This window comes from Panicum virgatum, chromosome 3N (genome assembly GCF_016808335.1).
Source record: "Panicum virgatum strain AP13 chromosome 3N, P.virgatum_v5, whole genome shotgun sequence".
NCBI classification, from domain to species: Eukaryota; Viridiplantae; Streptophyta; class Magnoliopsida; order Poales; family Poaceae; genus Panicum; species Panicum virgatum.
This window is the reverse complement of record NC_053147.1, coordinates 68,594,201-68,612,443: the sequence shown is the minus strand read 5'-3', so window position 1 is coordinate 68,612,443 and position 18,243 is coordinate 68,594,201. Positions and strand designations below refer to the sequence as shown.

The window sequence follows — 18,243 nt, the reverse complement described above, 5'->3', positions numbered from 1 at the left end:
CGGAGCGGGGTGCAGACCTTCTCCGTGCAGGTCCCCGGCGCCTTCGCCTCCGTCGCCGAGCTCAAGCGGCTGATCGCGGCCACGGGGCGGCACGGGACCGGCCGGACGCGGGGCCGCGGCCCGCGGGACGGCATCGCGCTCTGCGACCCCCGCACCGGGGAAGGTGCGTGCGGTCCCACCCCCGCGTCGTGCCGGTTCAGGCGACCGCCACCGGGAGTGCGAATGATCGTGCTGTAGGTAGAGGACAGGGTTTTTGATCGGGTCGCGTCGCGTCGCGGTAATTCTGGGGGCGGCCGGGCATGCATTTCTGTTCGATGCCGAGATGTTCTCCCCTGTTGCGAACGCAGAGCAACAGGGGACTGCGCTGCGTATGTCCATAGCCGTAATCTTGATCTGTTCTCGTTAGAGCTTCATCTTCTTGGGATGCTAGGTAGTTTTATAATTAGAGTGTTCGTATGATAAGGCCTCATACTTGCTTTCCATGTTTTTTTTTTGCTTGTGGGTACAGAATACTTTGATGAAAATACCATGATACAGCAGAATTCTACAGTGCTGGTCCATCGGCTTGCAGGACATCCGATTGACACAATTGACACATCGTACTGTCTCCTCCCCAGACTCTATTACCATCTAAATTTTGTTTGTTACTACTCTTTTTTCGTCGGGGGATTTGTGAGAGTGAAAATTTTGAGTCAAGCAACCTCGATTAAGGTAATGCAGGGTGTAGATCATTGCAAAGAGTTCACCTTTGAAACTTGGTGGCTCCTGTAAATCATTATCTTCATGCAGAAAATTGACATTAAACTGCATATCAGGTTCAGTCAAAGATAATGTTTGTAGTTCTGCAGTGATAAATCATCGTTCATAAATCATAATAGAAATTGGACATTGCAATGTTTCTTGTTTTTACTAGCATACAAGTCTGGTTAAAATGGCAGAGAGTTTCCATGCCTTTGTGGGATAGGGGTGCCAAGTTTTCAAAATGTGACAGATTTTTTAAAACTTGTTCATTTAATAGTGACTCTTAGGGGCACTAATTCAAACCCCTATTCAGAATACTCGTAATCTTGCCCCCCAAACAGATGATATAAAGTCTTGTTCATCTTCTTTATCAAATTAAAAATTTGTGGCGAACCTTCTGTAGGCGATAACATACGGAAAATTATCTATATTTTTGTGTAACTGAGCTGGTATTTGTATTCAGGCCCATAGTCTTAGAGAATGATGTGATGGCATCTAACAAGACAGTTGCTGAGTCAACTTTGAAATCAAGTGCAATTACAGAAACTGATGATGAAGAGGTAGCAGCAATTAGAAATGTGATTGATGCAGCTGAGATTAAGTGGTAAGATTCGTATATACTCATGTGCCCTTTTGTGGTAGTAGCCTGGAAAACTCGAATAATAGTTTCTTTATGTATACATCTGCTGTAGTATTGATTGATTTTGCCTTCTTATGTAGGGGAGGTTCTTCATCTGGAGGTGGATATGACGGTGAAGAGTTGGGCCGCCATAATGGTAATGTACTGATGTGTATGATTTTTCACTTCTAGTTTGACTCGTGTTGACATTTACTTATGATTAGTCACTTGCAAGCCAATTAGATTTAACCGTAACACTCTCCTGATGCACTGCTGTTTAATGTTGATAGTCTGGTATGCTATAGTGTTAGACATTGTTCATACCAAATGATGATGATTCAATTAAGAGAACTGGAATTATAAGTGACTTAGGAGTTTGTTCACATTTTCATGCTATGTTTTTATTTTGCATTCTATTTAAGAAACTTGCACGCCTTCTCTGATCCTGAAAATTTATTTGCAGTTCGTCCATTGGAAGTGCAGGCACCCCCTCCTGGCTATGTCTGCCGCATTTGTCATATTCCTGGACATTTCATTCGGCATTGCCCATCAGGAAGCAAGCCGCCTCCACCTGGCTATATCTGCCACAAATGTGGAGTCCCAGGGCACTTTATTCATTCTTGCCCAAATTATGGTGACAGGAAAAATGATTCCAGAAGAACCAGTTCACTGATTCCCATAGTATCTAGCTTTGATGATGGTATCCCAGCAGAACTTGTCCAGGCTATGTCTAGCAGTGTCAGTGATAGCTTGCCAGCAGAACTCCACTGCCCACTATGCAAGAAGGTTATGATAGACGCAATGTTGACAAGCAAGTGCTGTTACGATAGTTTCTGTGATAAATGTAAGTGATGCAAACTTTGTAAAGTGGATTGCACATTGATAGTTGTTGCAATATGCCCATGTTCAGAATTTAATGGTGTTAGTAGCTCAAATTTGGGTTATATCAAAAGGTATTTTGGTTTCACACTGCATGAAAAATAACCCCAACCAGCCTATTTGTTTTTCTGTCATCAGGCATTCGGGACTACATTATTGCCCAAGCGAAGTGCATTTGTGGTGTTAAAATACTTGCAGATGACCTAATTCCCAATCAAACTCTTAGAAGTACAATCTCAAGCATGTTGTCATCAAGGAGTGGTGGCCTTTCAAATGGTACAGGGAATCTTGCAAGCTCCATTAGCAGCAATTTAGATGGCAAATCTATCAGCTTCACTGCATCCGCTGCGTTAAAAGGGGACAATAATCAACATATGGACAGCACACCATCGGCTGCTACTGAAGGTAGTTTCTTGATAACTGCATGCAAAAATCCAATAGATCATCATCAGGAACAGACACGTTCTGGTCTCCAGAGTAAAACTGAAGAGACTGAAAAAACATCAGTAAAAAAGACCATAGCGCTGACAGATGCCATGAAAACTGCTCCAGAGCCAAGATGTCAAAAACAGTTGGCACCTGATGGAGTAGCAATAGCTTCAGGGAAGCTTGAGCGAAAAGTGGTTAAGAGTAAGTCAGCAAAGAAGAAAAAGAAGTCTGGCACAACTGGAAATGGTGATGCCAACTGTGCTGGATATGATTGCAACGTTCCATTTGAACTATCATGTTATAACTCTTCATTTGGACTTGGAGGACTGCCTTGGGGAGCTGATCCTTACAGCATGTACTTTATGCCTAATATGCCTTCCAGCGGCTACCCTATGGGCTTGTATAATGTCAATGATATCAGCAACTTACCACTGCACACTCCTGGAATGCAAGGCTACCCAGCAAGCCATTGCAGGTGTGTTGAGTTCAACGTGGTAAAATCACACCAAATAGTTAATAAGTAGATATATTTGTGTGTCACTTGCAGTCACTAGCAAACCGAACTGCGGAAGCACTAGATTATGCTGATTGTATGGATCTTTTGCACCTGGAGACATATTTTGTAGATTATTGTTTCCTCACCGTTCAATTCATTGTCCGCATCTTATCTCACCTCTGAATTGCTACACTGACCATTTCTGACTATTGATTTCTGCAGCAGTGGATTCCAGCGTGGAGTTTTCCAAGATCATGAAGCTTCTGCACACGCAAGGCTGTCCGACAGCTGCAAAAACATAGGTCCACAATCTCCGAAACCAGAGCTTCATCATTCCCGCGCCTCAGCTCAGAAAAGAGGATCCAGGAGCGGTGGCAGATCGGTTCCAGAGACGCGAGACAGCAGCATCGAGTCCCATGAATACTATGCGGAGTACCATAGTCGGAAGAAGGCCGGAACACATCATGCTAGCAGTCCAAGGGATGGCAGCCAGCATAGACGTGCAGTGGACAGTGGTAGCTTTGAGTCTGATGACTACAATGAGGAGTTCCATGGTAGGAGGAAGGGGCGGTCGCGTTCTAGGAGTCGGAAATCCAGCTCCAGGCATTCGTACAGGAGGCACGCGTACGAGGGCTCAACTTTGAGCGACGAGGAAAGCAACTTCAAGCGAAGATGGTAGGGCAGATGACGATGCAAGCAGTTTTGTTTTTTTGTACTTCCTGAATTCCGATGCGCGGTGATTGAATCTCCAGTGCTCTTTCATAGGAATATTTGATGTTGTTAGTGTAATGCCTGAGGGAGTGAGGATTTACAGTTAATTTATCTTGTGTGTCGAGCATGAAACAAAGTCGGCGGCTTAATGAACTGTAATTGCCACTGGGAATTTGAGATCCAACTGGAGATCACTGAGCAGAGTGTAACGGCTTGTGCCATTTTTTAACTAGAGATCGACTAGTGTAACTGGGATTTTTCTGTAGCTTGCTTTAGTTTGCCGTGTCTGTAAGAAAGAACTTGCATTGCTTAGCAGAGATCAATGAGCAAGAATGCAACATGGCCTATCAATTACTCGTAATCAAAAAGCAGAAAAGAAAGAAAAAAAATTTAAAAAGGGCTAGGCGGATGTGTCATGCGCCTGGGGTTAAGAGATCGTGGTGGCCGGGGGTGAATTCTTTCCTTTTAATTCAAGATGTTTGCTGCGTGCGCGTGCCGCGCACGAGGCCACCAGCACACGAGTTTCCTCGTGGTCTGGGTGTGCTGACATGTTGGGGTCATGCGGCACGCCGTCCCTGCGCCGGCCCACCCATTTGAGTGCCATCCTGTCTGACTGGATCCCCGGTATGGGACTAAAAGCAACGGAGACGTGCATTCTTTGTTCGTTCCATCGGCCTCTTGTTCATTTCAGTGCACACGACATTGGCACCATGCAAACAACCACAATCATACATGCGCCATGAAAACGAACTCATGGCTCATACTCATGGTAGATGAATGATACATGAACGATTACTAGATGATTTGTAGCAACGGATGGTAGGCCAGTACCAAAGACTACTACACTGTCACATCCTATATATAATCCCATTCCTTGGGATGCACCATTCAAAGTGTTACAACAAGTAAGTAGAAAAACTTAAATTTCACTGTCAAGGTCTCAAGGATAAGGATTTGTGTATACGGGCCATGGAACTCTGAAGCATTGGAGGGAACCAAAATATATTGTTGTGTTTGACTGGCTGAGGCTGTACGTCGACCAGGCCACCGACGACGTCTACTTCACCGATAGCAGCACCACGTACCGCACAGGTTCAACACGGAGATCATGATGAACGCCGACGCGACGGGGCAACTACTCTGGTACGACGCACGGACCAAGGAGGTCGCCGTGCTCAGGGCCGGCCTGCCATACCCGAACGGCGTGGCCGTGAGCGCCGACACGACGCATGTCATACCCGAACGGCGTGGCCGTGAGCGCCGACACGACGCATGTGGTTGTGGCGCATACGGTGCCGGTGCAGGTGTTCAGGTCTCTACATTATATAGCTGGAGCGTCGTCATTAGCAGATACTAGTTGGGTATAAGTAGATTCAGTTAAGCAGTAGTTTTATAAGGTTTTACATCTCTGAATTGTTTACTGTACAAGTTTCATATATGATTTGTTTTGGAACATTTTAAATTTTTATGATTTTATCGTTATCGAGGTGTGTTTGGTTTCTTTTTTTTTTGCGAAATGGTTATGTTTGCTTTTGTGCTATACCGTGCCCATGGCTTCTCGTGGTTAGCTCTAGTCCACCTATACCGACTGACGACTGTCTTTGTTCCGGTTATCAGATAATTAATCATAATACATGATCTCTACCTATCAACATTGGTTTGAGACAAGTTGTCATGAAATTTCTGAAAACACCACTTGACTTTAAAATGCCAACAATACATGATATCTACTACTATTTGCCAAATTAATTGGGAGCATAGTTCCAAATTTCCCTTGGTTCAACCGTGGCGGTTTTTTATTTTTTTATTTTTTATTTTCGTTTTTTACAAAAATATATTTTCGATTTGGAAATTTACAGAAATATACACCGGCCGCCCCGCTGCCGGGCGGCCGGGACCTGGCCGCTCGGCTGCCGGGCGGCAGGGGCTTACCTGCAAAAAAAGACGAAAATAAATTGCAGACAGGTCACTGGGAACCGGCCGCCCGGCAACTGGGCGGCCGGCCTCCCAGGCCGCCCGGCTGCGGGGCGGCCGGCATTTTTTTTTGCAATTTAGTCCTTTTCGCGAAATAATTTCACATATGTGCTCTTTTTGTAACTTTTTGCAGAAATAGACCCTGCGGGTGGGCGCTGTAATATGTGGCGCCGAGATAACACGTCTTCGCGCCACAGATCACGGCGCCGAGGTGCCACGCACGCACAAGCAATCTAGTGAATCTTCGAACTTGCCTTTAATATTTTCGGACATTTTCAAGAGACTAGAATACTGTGAACCACACATCAAATATAACGGTAAGAATTAAGAACTAAAAACTGCATTACACAATATAAACCATAGGAATTACATCATAATACAACGTTAATGAAACACACATCAGACATGCAGTGGCATGGCAGAACCCGTTGCAACTACGGTAAACAGATTCTGAACTAAGCTAACATGTCTTAGGTAATTTAGAAAAACACAACAAACACAACGATACAGCATGTGACTAGCAATAGGTAGTCCTAGTAGCCGTACCCCCACGTAGCAAACTGCGTTGAGCCTTCTCCACAGTATCCACCCATTGCAGGTGGTGCAGGCGGTGGTGCCGGATGGGCAGGGCCCTTCTTCTTGTGACAAGGGCAGTTGCAGTAAGGAATAGTGCATGGTTCATCCTATGAAGCGGCTGCATTGCTGGTATCATCATCTTCGTCGTCTTTGTTACCCTCGCTCAATTCCTCGTAATGGTTTACCTTGCATCCAGATCAAAGATCTTTATCTGGAGGTACTCGATGAACTCCTGAACTGAATCAATTGGTGCAGGATCGGCCCATATGGTAAAACCACAGTTTTCTGGAGCATCTGAAGACTGCAAAATAAATTTCATGTAAGGTATCTCAACGAAGATAAAGAAATAAAACAACGCAGCACGTTTAGTTCTTGGTGCTGAACCTTCGCAAGGAAGGACCGGTGACCCGAGTCTATTGTTGGGTCCAGCAACGCAGGAGTAACCCCGGCCATACCTACCACGTAAGATCAAAACAATACAATACAATCACATACATCTAAATATTTCTAATATTTCCTTATATTTCCTAAATAATTTATATGATTTTCTAACCATTAATAATAATTTCTAATATTTTGTAACATTTTAGAAATTTTCTAATATTATCTTGCAATTTTTAAGATTAATTAATTAGATTGCTAATGTACTATATCAACACTAATCACTACAATTAACTACACCTAAATGTACCACTAATCAGTCCTAATAATAATTAAAATGATTGCTAATCTACTGTTTAAACAAAATAGTTTCTATAATTTTTGTTATAATTTTCTAACATTCTCTACAATTTTCTAACATTCTCTACAATTTTCTAACATTTTCTACAATTTTCTAACATTTTCTACAATTTTCTAATATTATCTTGCATTTTCTAATACTTCTCTAACAATTTTCTAGTATTTTCTAATACTAAATCTAACACTTAATGTACTATATCAACGCTAATCACTATAAGTAAATACAACTAAATGTACCACTAATCACTCCTAATAATAATTGAACTGATTGGTAATCTACTGTTTCAAAAAAATAATTACAACATAATCTATTTATAAAATGTAGAAAATTTTAGTTACCTAAAGTCGCCGGCTTGAAAATCCGACAGGGCTTCGCCGCTTTGCCTCTCCCTCACCCCTCCGCCCCCTCCCTCCCTCTCTTTTTTTTCTGGATTTTTAGCAAGGCAAATGAGGGGGGAGGGCAGCCAACACCCTTATATAGCGGTGGGGGCCGGCCGCTCTGGGAGGCCGGCCGCCCGGCCGGTTCCCACGGATCTGTCCGCAATTTTTTTTCTTTTTTTTACAGATAAGCCCTTGCCGCCCGGCAGCGGGGCGGCCGGGATATATTTTTGTAAATTTCCAAATCGAAAATATATTTTTGTAAAAAACGAAATAAAAAATATAAAAATAAAAAAACCGCTTCAACCGTGGAAGTCAGTTGACGGGCCTAAACTCGACGCCCTCCACAATGAGCCCGTGTTTCGGGTACCACCCCACTACCCCAGCACCTCGAAGCTCACCGCCACCTCCTCGCCCGCGACCGTCGCCGGGGCCTCCCGCCGCCGTCGCCGTCGCCATCTCCATTTCCGACCACCCGTCCTCCCGCAGCCTCGGCCACCTCGGCTCCTCGTCGCTGGTGCTGCGGGACACGGCCCTGAACTTGCGCGCCTCGGCCTCGTCGGGTGGAGGCACACGGCGTGGCGCGCCGGCGCCACGCGTCCCCCGCCCAGCGCCACCGTCGTCTCCTGGTCCGGGTAGCTCAGGCCGCGGTGTCCCTTTACGACGCCGTACACCAGGTACGCGGCGTAGGTGGTCGCCGGCGTGAGCTCGGCAGCCGGGAGCCGGGCGTAGATATTCAGGGACATGCACTCGACCAGCTCGGCCACGTCCCCGAACCTGCAACTTAAATTATTAGCGATTTCAATGATGCTTGTTGTAAAAATAATTGCCAAAATCAGGACAACCCCATGAACGCCGAATCGGATCAAAGATATTGCAGCGTCGATGTAGCTGCCTAGCCGATCAGGACGGTCCTATCATTAAAATGAAATCTAAGCAGCTCAGGAGTACGGATCCGTCGATATCTGGCGGGCACTATCGAGCTCACGAGACGACGACCCATGGTCCATGGACAGGAGTACAAGCAACCGTCCGTCCTGGAAGTTGACCGGCATGGTGTGTAACACCCCAGAACCAAAAACAATCAAGATGCCATCCAAACCTTTCCCCAAGCCTTACAAATAAAAAAAATTGGCAGCATCTCCCCTAAAGCAAGAGTAACAAAATATAACCACACTAGCAAAATAAACATCCCTAAGAACATATAAGCATCACCATAAGTCTGACATGACCAACCCAACAAAGTCCACAATATTAAGTTATGATTATAAAACAAGCAATTCTAAAGGATAGCACAAGTATGAAACTAGTTGATTGCATGAACTGTTGTGTGTGACACTACTTTCCCACCATTCAACCAAGCAACACAAGTATATAAAAAGAGAAAAAAGGTGTGAGATATGAAATCTCAGCAAGTAAACTACTTTAACAAGCTATTTAAACTACAATTTTATTAAGCATCGACTTAAGCTTCAATTATAGCTACACCAATGACCACCAATAAGATATACCAAATCAAAGTAACAAAACCACATATAGGATAAGATTAGTCACCACCAAACCTTGGAGAAATATCACTTCTCACAATTATCTCCCAAGCCATAATGGCATACACTTCATATTCCAAATCATAATGCAAATGCAATTCCCGAATTAAAAGTAATCAATGATAAATCATGAGATATAATAAATGAAATGATTACTTCATATGCAAGATTAATACCGATCACCACCAAGCCTTGAGGATATTGCTTCTCAATATCATTCCCAAACAAATATGCCATAATCCAAAATCATAATGCATATGCAATGCAAATGTCATGTCTCCTGCCTTCATACCCAACAAGGTATGAAGCTGCATCGTTATGCCCAATAAACGATGTTGTATCGGTACAGTTGGAACCATAGGTTCACGACATAACTCCATATGCCAATGCAATGAATTGGATGCAATGCATATGCCATAGAGAGAAATGATAAATTATATATATCTCCATAAGCATCATTCCATTCCACCACCAAAGGCATCATCAGGCCATAGATAAAGAATTATAGATTTTCCATCGAATCCATAGGGAAGATATAACATACTCATTAAATAAGGCCAGATAGATCATATTGTATTAGTTGTGGTTCTGAATTTTTAATGTGGAGATAGAATAAATAACAAATTAAAGCGTGTAGCCACCACCGGTACATTTACTCGCCTCCAATGAAGGGATGTCCACTTTAGGTGCGATCCGAGACACTACCACCTGTTTTGACAATACAAGATCAGACAATAAATTATGCCAATCAGTTTTACTATAAGTAAAGCGCTCCTACGTGCTCCCCCAATCCAACATCCCACCTAAAAAGCAAAAGAGGCCTAAGCCAACTGCAGCAATGCTGCTTTTCTTTTTCGTATCTAAGAATATATTATTGGAATCTACTGAGAAAAATCTAAAACTTTCATGGAGGAACCTAAGCCAACTACAGCATCGAGTCCCATGACTACTATGCGGAGTACCATAGTCGGAAGAAGGCCGGAACACATCATGCTAGCAGTCCAAGGGATGACTGTCAGCATAGACGATTAGACGTGCAGTGGACAGTGGTAGCTTTGAGTCTGATGACTACAATGAGGAGTTCCATGGTAGGAGGAAGGGGCGGTCGTGTTTTAGGCGTCGGAAATCCAGCTCCAGGCATTCGTACAGGAGGCGTACGAGGGCTCAACTTCGAGCGACGAGGAAAGCAACTTCAAGCAAAGATGGTAGGGCAGTTTTGTTTTTTGTACTTCCTGAATCCTGATGCACCGTGATTGAATCTCCGGTGCTCTTTCATGGGAATAATTGATGTTGTTAGTGTAATGCCTGAGGGAGTGAGTGGGGATTTACAGTTAATTTATCTTGCGTGTTGAGCATGGAACAAAGTCGGCGGCTTAATGAGCTGTAATTATTGCCACAGGTTAGCGCGGGTGCCCTCCAATGATGCAAAAGGATTACGCAGTCTCATCATGCTGGTGGTTTGGGAGATTTGGCTAGACCGCAATGCAAAAATTTTCAAGCACAAGGAAACTCCGTGCCCGATGGTGATCTCAAGGATTAAGGACCAAGCGAATAGTTAGAAGGCGGCGGGCGCCAAGCACTTGGCAGCGCTCTTGGCTTAGTAGTTTCTCTTTTCTTTGTTGGACGACCGGTTCTCCAACCTTTTTTTGCGAGACCCGTGCTTGGCCTTGTACAATGCTAACTTTGTTTGTTTTGCCCGTGGGGCACCTTTCTTTTTAATATAGCGGGCAGCTCTCCTGCCGGTTCGTTTCAAAAAAAAAAAACAGTTCGTTTCAAAAAAAAAATTTATTGCCACTGGGAATTTGAGATCCAACTGGAAATCACTGAGCTGAGTGAAACGGCTTGTGCCATTTTTAACTAGAGATCAACTAGTGTAACTGGGATTTTTCTGTAGCTTGCTTTAGTTGCTGTGTCTGTAAGGAAGAATTTGCGTTGCTTAGCAGAGATCAATGAGCAAAAATGCAACATGGTAATCAAAACGCAGAAAAGAAAGAAGGATGTGTCATGCGCCTGGGTTAAGAGATTGTGGTGGCCAGGGGTGAATTGTTTCCTTTTAATTCAAGATGTTTGCTGCGTGCGCGTGCCGCACACGAGGCCACCAGCACACAAGTTTCCTCGTTGACTGGATGTGCTGACATGTTGGGCTCATGCGTCACGCCGTTCCTGCGCCGGCCCACGCATTTGAGTGCCATCCTGCCTGATTGGATCCCCGGTATGGGACTAAAAGCAATGGAGACGTGCATTGTTTATTCCTCGATCGGCCCCTTGTTCATTTCAGGGCACACGACATTGGCACGCAAACAACCACAATCATACATGCGCCATGAAAACGAACTCATGTCTCATACTCATGGTAGATGAATGATACATGAACGATTACTAGATGACTTGTAGCAACGGATGGTAGGCCAGTACCAAAGACTACTACACTGTCACATCCTATATATAATCCAATTCCTTGGGATGCACCATTCAAAGTGTTACAACAAGTAAGTAGAACAACTTAAATTTCACTGTCAAGGTCTCAAGGACAAGGATTTGTGTATACGGGCCATGGAACTCTGAAGCATTGGAGGGAACCAAAATACATTGTTGTGCTTGACTGGCTGAGGCTGTACCTCGACCAGGCCACCGGCGACGTCTACTTCACCGACGGCAGCACCACGTACCTGCACAGGTTCAACACGAAGATCATGATGAACGCCGACGCGACGGGACGGCTACTCCGGTACGATGCGTGGACCAAGGAGGTCGCCGTGCTCAGGGGGGCCGGCCTGCTGTACCCAAACGGCGTGGCCGTGAGCGCCGACAGGACGCACGTGGTGGTGGCACACAATGGTGCCGGCGCAGGCGTTCAGGTATTGGCTGAGGCGGTCCAAGGTCGGGCAGTACGAGCTTCTGACGGACCTGCCGGGGTACATGGACAACGTGAGGCGCGATGCCAGGGGAGGCTACTGGGTGACACTCAACCAGGAGAAGGCACAACTCGACGCAACGGTGCCTCCCGCGAAGCACCTGGTGGGCGTCCGGCTCGGCACGGATAGCGTGGAGGTGGAGGAGCTAACGGCGGCCAAGGGCATCACGCTCAGCGACATCACGGAGGACGGCAAGATGTGGCTGGATCGGTGGAGCTCGACTACGTCGGACTAGTTTACTAGTGCTAGATTAGAATTAAGAAAGATCTCTACATTATATAGTTGGAGCGTCGTCATTAGCAGATACTAGTTGGGTATAAGTAGATTCAATTAGGCAGTAGTTTTATAAGGTTTACATCTCTGAATCGTTTACGGTACAAGTTAAGTCTGTCAGTACCTTGTAGCAGGGATACCCACTCTTACTGCAGCAAGGCAGGACCCGCGTAGTTATCCGAAAACTACGCGTAAGGACGGAGAAGCCAGGCCCCACCGGTCAGGCTCTTTCCTCATCAGGCCAACGGCCTCGGACCCGTTCCCCGCCTGGGGATGGGTCCGGAGACGCCACGTGACTAAGGAAGGGAAGCTCCGAGCCGACAGCCGAGGCCTCGGACCCCCCATAGGGGTCCGGGACCTCCTGCGCCATCCGGACCCCCCCTTACCGTGTGGGGGTCCAGAGCCGCCACGTGTCCCGGAGGCACGGGCGCGGGCTCGTGCGCGAGTCCTCTGCAAGGGGGACTCGCCCACCCACCGCATTTAATGCGGTGGTTGACGCGTGCTCTGCCGCCGCAGCACGCGGCACAGCCTTTGTCAGGCCCCGCTGTGCACCGCGTATTACCAAGGCGCACAGTGCGGCCGCCTGTGCCGCGCCCGCGCAGAGCCCGTCTCAAGCATTAAATGGATACGACGGCACGGCGCTTTTCCATCATGCCGCCTACGCCGCTCCCTATACAGCCGTTCAGCTACGTGGCCGTTCAGCTACGTGGCAGGCGACGCCGCTGGCTACGACGGGCGCCGTTCCGACAAGACAGCACCAAGACATGCTGAACGGGAGACTCCAAGAGCAGGCAAAGATATCCAGAGAAAGATCTCCTTTGCCTGCAACGCCATAATGATGAACAGTACGATATTTTATACCGCATAGCTGGGCCCACTTATCGGGGTCCCAGCAGCCATGTACGCGCCTCCCTTGAGATATAAAAGGGAGGCGCTCGCTGTGCACAGGACATCTCCAGCCAGACACAAGCTCTCGCAGCTCTCACACTCTCGTGGGGAGGCAATACAACACACAGTGGACGTAGGGTATTACGCTCCGGCGGCCCGAACCACTCTAAATCTTGCTGTGTTCATCGTGTTCGTGACTGAAATCTAACTGGGACTAGCTAACCCCCGAGTACACACCCTCTGGGCTAGGGCGGGTGCCTTCCGCCACCCGGCCGTGGTTGCAGCACCACGACATTTGGCGCGCCAGGTAGGGGGTCCGGACGAGCCTTGTGCCAATGGGAACCCAGAGCCGCTGGGGGCCCAAGGACCTGATGTGGTGGATAAGGGCGAGCCGGACCCGGAAACTAGGATCCGGACCGTCCAAAAGCCAGTTTACTACGTCAGCGAAGTCCTCCACGAGGCGAAGGCCAGGTATCTTGAGACGCATAAGCTTATCTATGCGATACTTATTGCGTCCAGGAAACTGCGCCACTACTTTCAGGCACACCGAGTTGTCGTAGTGACCTCTTACCCGTTAAGAGCGATCCTGCACAACTCCAACGCCACAGGCAATATCGCCAAGTGGGCGGCAGAGCTGGCAGAGTTTCAATTGGACTTCCAGCCACGCCATGCAATCAAGAGCCAGATCCTGGCTGATTTCATAGCGGAGTGGACTCCTTCCCCAAGCAATCCTGGGGGTCCGGTCGTCAACGCTGGACCCCCGGAGCCGGAAATCAGGACACCAGTCTTCACCGAGCCTCACTGGACACTCTTCTTTGACGAGTCCGCCCGCGAGAAGGGGGCCGAGGCTGGTGTGGTCCTCATCGACCCAAACGGAGATCAGCTGAAGTACATGGTGCACCTTGAGTTCAAGGCCACCAACAACATGGCGGAGTACGAAGCTCTTATCTTTGGCCTGACGCAAGCCCTCTCATTGGGGGTCCGGCAGCTTCTGGTGAAGGGGGACTCCCAGCTAATCATCAAGCAGGTCCGAGGGGATTGCAACTGCAACAATCCCCAGCTCGCGGCATACCTCATACACGTGAGGAAGCTCGAGAAGGACTTCGACGCCTTGGAACTGCAACATGTTCCCCGCGAGCACAACTCAACAGCAGATGATCTCTCTGCGAGAGCATCTACCTGGGCATCCGTGCCCGAGGGTGTCTTTGAAAGACGGCTGCTGAGACCTACCACCCAGCCTGCCGAGCTGGGTGAGGGGAATCAAGCTGGCACCTCGAAGCCAGCGGTCCCGGCAGTACTCCACCTGTGGTGCCCAACCTGGGCCGTGTGCCCTGTTGAGGATCCTGGTGACCTCGCAGAGCCACACCCACCTACTCAGGGAGCTCCCGATGCATGGATCTCCGAGATCCGGGACTACCTGAAAGATAACATCCTCCCTGATGACGATGTGTCCGCTGAGCGCATAGTCCGGTTGGCTAAACGCTACGCGGTGGTAGAAGGGGATCTCTACCGCCGTGGCGCCAACGGTGTCCTCATGCGGTGCATTTCCCAGGGAGAGGGCCGCGAGTTGCTCGCGGAGATCCATGGAGGCGAGTGTGGAAGTCATTCCTCCTCTCGCACGCTTGTTGGCAAGGCCTTTCGGCATGGTTTCTACTGGCCAACAGCACTCCAGGATGCGGCTGAGCTGGTAAGGTCCTGCAAAGCATGCCAATTCCATGCAAAGCAAATACACACCCCGGCTCAAGCTCTGCAGATGATTCTGCCCTCATGGCCATTCGCTGTGTGGGGTGTGCATATCCTGGGGCCATTCCCCCGGGCTGTCGGCGGGTACCGGTTCCTATATGTCGCCATCGACAAGTTCACCAAGTGGCCGGAAGTTACCCTTGTGGTGAATATCACTAAGAAATCAGCAGTCGCCTTCCTCAGGTCCATTGTGTGCAGATTTGGCGTCCCAAGCCGCATCATCATGGATAACGGGACCCAATTCAAAAGCAGACTCTTCCAAGAGTACTGTGAGGACATCGGCATCCAGCTATGCTTTGCGTCCGTAGCACATCCTCGTAGCAATGGACAGGTTGAGAGAGCGAATGCAGAGATCCTCAGGGGACTCAAGACCCGCACCTACAACTGCTTGAAGAAGCACGGTGCCAAGTGGGTTGACGAGCTTCCATGCGTACTATGGGGCAATCGGACCACACCCAGCCGAGCCACCGGGGAGACTCCGTTCTTCCTGGTCTACGGGGCTGAAGCATGCCTTCCCCCAGAAATTCACCTGGGCTCACCACGGGTCCAGGCCTTTGACGAATCCATGCAGGAACAACTGCGGCGCGACGACGTGGACTTCGTTGATGAGCGAAGGTGGCGAGCAGCAATCCGAAACGCACGCTACAACCAGGTGCTCCGGCGCTATCATCAACGGTTCGTGCACAGCAGGGAGCTCCGGGCTGGCGACCTCGTCCTCAGACGGATCCTGAGCCGAGAAGGGCTCCACAAACTTCCCCCAGCTGGGAGGGGCCCTTCAAGGTTACAGAGGTATGCCGGCCCGGATGCGTTCGCCTCGCCACAGAAGATGGAGTGCCGCAGCCCAACCCATGGAACATAGAGCATCTGCGTAAGTTTTACACCTAGGCAGAGCCGGAAAATAATCCTTTCCTTTGTAATAAGATAGAGTTACCGTGCGGCCCAGAGCGGTTGGGGGCCACCCTCGTAAACCCGACCTCTGGCATCCATCGCACCGTCGGCTAACGCGCGGCCCAGAACGGTAGAGGTCCGACCTCGTGAACCCGGTCTCTGGCATCCATCGCGCAAGCCATGTACAACAAGATTGCAAAGGAAATAATTTCTCCCAGTTCTGTCTTTGTGTCAAAATTTAAATTCGCATGCCGATTCTCAAGTTTTTACCTCTCTAACCCCCGCGGGGACCTCTGCCCTTGTTGCTACAACTAAGATCTGAGCTGAGTTGCTGGACTGCCGTACAGATCCGGACCCTCTTGCTGCTGGAGAAGAGTCCGGACCCTTAGGGACCTACTCTGGAGAGCGGGTGCTTGTTTCCTGGGGTGGTCCGGAGTCCTGTGTAGCCGCTTAGCTGGTTCCGTACCCAAAAGCCTACACACTCCACCACCCTGTAACAAGTACTCTAGTACCTGGAGTCGGGTAATTAAGGGCCCGGACCCCGTTCCAGCTCAAGAGTTGGTTTCCTAAGTCCAACACGGCATGTCCAGTCCTATATCTCAAAAGATCGAGTACAACAAAGTGACCTTGCCACCGCTGCGAGAGGCCTGGGATGATGAAGCCAGGTCCGGGAAGATCGTGCTGTTCCTGGAATGGTCCGGAGCTTTGTGTAGCGCCTTAGCCTGGTCCCGTACCCTAAGCCTGCACACTCCACCACTCTGTAACAAGCGCTGAGCAACCTGGACCTGCGCATCTAGAGCCCCGGACCTTGTACCAGCCTGGCACTGGTCACGGACGAGTCCCGCGGGCCTGTTACTAAGCTGTAAATTTTAAGTGGTACACAGGTTAAGCCCTGACTGGTGGTAGCCAGCCTCAAACCATTGAGCCTACCTACCAGGGGGTCCTGGCACCTGCTTCAAAGCCTTCATGCAGATCAAGGTCCAGTCTCAATGGTAGACAGACTCAAAACAACTGAGTCTATCTCCCAGGGGGCCCGGAGCATCCGCTTTGTTCCACACATCACGAACGGATTCTGCATGCGTCAAATAGCTAAGTCGCAGTATCATTGCTACTGTATAAGCGAACTTGATTCTTCTATCTGTAGTCCTGTATACTACACAGGGAACAAGGCGCTTGCTCGTCTTACAGACTATGCAGCCCTATACCAAGGAGGTCCGGAGCATCTCCTACGGCTCATGTGGCAGACAGGTCCAATCAACTGAACCTATCCGCCAGGGGGCCAGGGCGCCGGGGTGCTGCATACCACAAATCAACAATAGACAAACAGCTAAGTTGAAGTTTCTTCTACTTCAAAAATTTTAGCTAGTACAAAGTTTGTTACATAATGCAAAAGGAAAAAGATATAATGCCCAGCTCAAGGGTCTGCAGGCTCTCGCTTGAAGTAGGCGGCGACGAAGTCAACGACCTCCTACACGCTCTCCCGAGCGGCGGCCTCCGTCTCCGCTACAGGGCCATCGACCACGGGCGCCAACGAGATGGTCGGGTCATGGCTCCGGAGGCAGGTCAGGATGTGCTCCGCCACCATCCGGATCAGCTCGCGGCCCTCGGTTTCGAGCTGTCCAGCAAGGACCGGCTCCAGGCGCTGGAGCCTATCCGAAGCAGAGCTCAGCACTGGGAAGGTGTCAGCTATCGAAGCTGGCGGCTCCGCCACCTGGATTGGGCTCATTCCAAATGGCACCAGTGCGAGGCTCGCTTCGGCCGCCCAGTCAGCGATCCGCTGGGCTCCCGCGCGCTGGTCCTCCTGGTGCTTCCGGACCGCCTCCTGGACCGCATCTCGCACCCGGGTGTCCAGAGCCGCTTTGGCCACCTCCACCTCGCGGGACCTTTCCTCGAGCCCGCGGGACCTCTCCTCGAGCTCGGCCTCCCTCTCCTCCGCCTGGTCCTTCAACTTCTTGAGCGACTCACGCTGGCGCCCGAGTTCCTTTTCTATGCCGGTGGCATGGGCCTCCCGCTTGGCGAGGGATTTCCAGCCCTCCTCCAAAACCGCCTCGTCGGCAGTCAGCTGGAGGGCTCTCTCCTGCAGTTGTTCACGCCATCCCTGCAGAGTCGCAGAGAAGACGTCGAGCTCCTGCCTCCGGATCTCGAGGTCCTCGCTGCGAGTCTCCAGCTCGGACTGTCGAGCCGCAAGGTGGGCTTCGAGGTCGGACCGCTGAGCTGCGAAGCCAACAACCTCCAGAGTGAAATCCTGCTCCCGCTGCGCCAGGGATTTCTCTCGGTTCGACACTGCGAACTCCCGGTCAAACACCTTCCTAAGGTTGGCTCGGTAGGCCTCCTGGTCCGCCTTGAGCTTTGACCGAGTTTTTGCAGCGCGGGAGGCTTCAGCCTTCGTATGCGCTTCCAGGCGGGTGTGCCAGTCGGAGAGGCGCTGGCGCTCGCTCTCCAGTG

The 18,243-nt window shown here is 49.3% G+C and overlaps 1 protein-coding gene and 2 pseudogenes across 2 annotated transcripts; 2 read left to right on the top strand and 1 right to left on the bottom strand.

The window, feature by feature from the left end:
- The first annotated feature begins 245 nt into the window (after positions 1-245).
- LOC120667023 (E3 ubiquitin ligase PQT3-like) lies at positions 246-4,059 on the top strand. 2 transcript variants are annotated; one of them, XM_039947030.1, is made up of 6 exons: positions 246-599; positions 1,205-1,345; positions 1,462-1,517; positions 1,824-2,204; positions 2,378-3,143; positions 3,387-4,059. In XM_039947030.1, the coding sequence occupies exons 1-6, from the start codon at positions 529-531 to the stop codon at positions 3,841-3,843; spliced, it is 1,872 nt and encodes a 623-aa protein (XP_039802964.1). In that variant the 5' UTR covers positions 246-528; the 3' UTR covers positions 3,844-4,059. The 2 variants fall into 2 exon arrangements, with proteins under 2 accessions (XP_039802964.1, XP_039802965.1); XM_039947031.1 differs by having other exon boundaries at positions 248-599; positions 3,390-4,059.
- Positions 4,060-7,859: 3,800 nt separating this feature from the next.
- On the bottom strand, positions 7,860-8,599 carry LOC120668080 (annotated as a pseudogene).
- Positions 8,600-11,227: 2,628 nt separating this feature from the next.
- On the top strand, positions 11,228-12,249 carry LOC120668079 (annotated as a pseudogene).
- The last annotated feature ends 5,994 nt before the right edge of the window (positions 12,250-18,243 follow it).

Bases quoted from the DNA above. Each gene is read 5' to 3' on its own strand.
- LOC120667023 (XM_039947030.1), top strand. From the start codon at position 529: ATGATACAGCAGAATTCTACAGTGCTGGTCCATCGGCTTGCAGGACAT. The intron at 1,518-1,823 runs GTAATGTACTGA...ATTTATTTGCAG, and splicing joins AGAGTTGGGCCGCCATAATG to TTCGTCCATTGGAAGTGCAG. The intron at 3,144-3,386 runs GTGTGTTGAGTT...TGATTTCTGCAG, and splicing joins TACCCAGCAAGCCATTGCAG to CAGTGGATTCCAGCGTGGAG.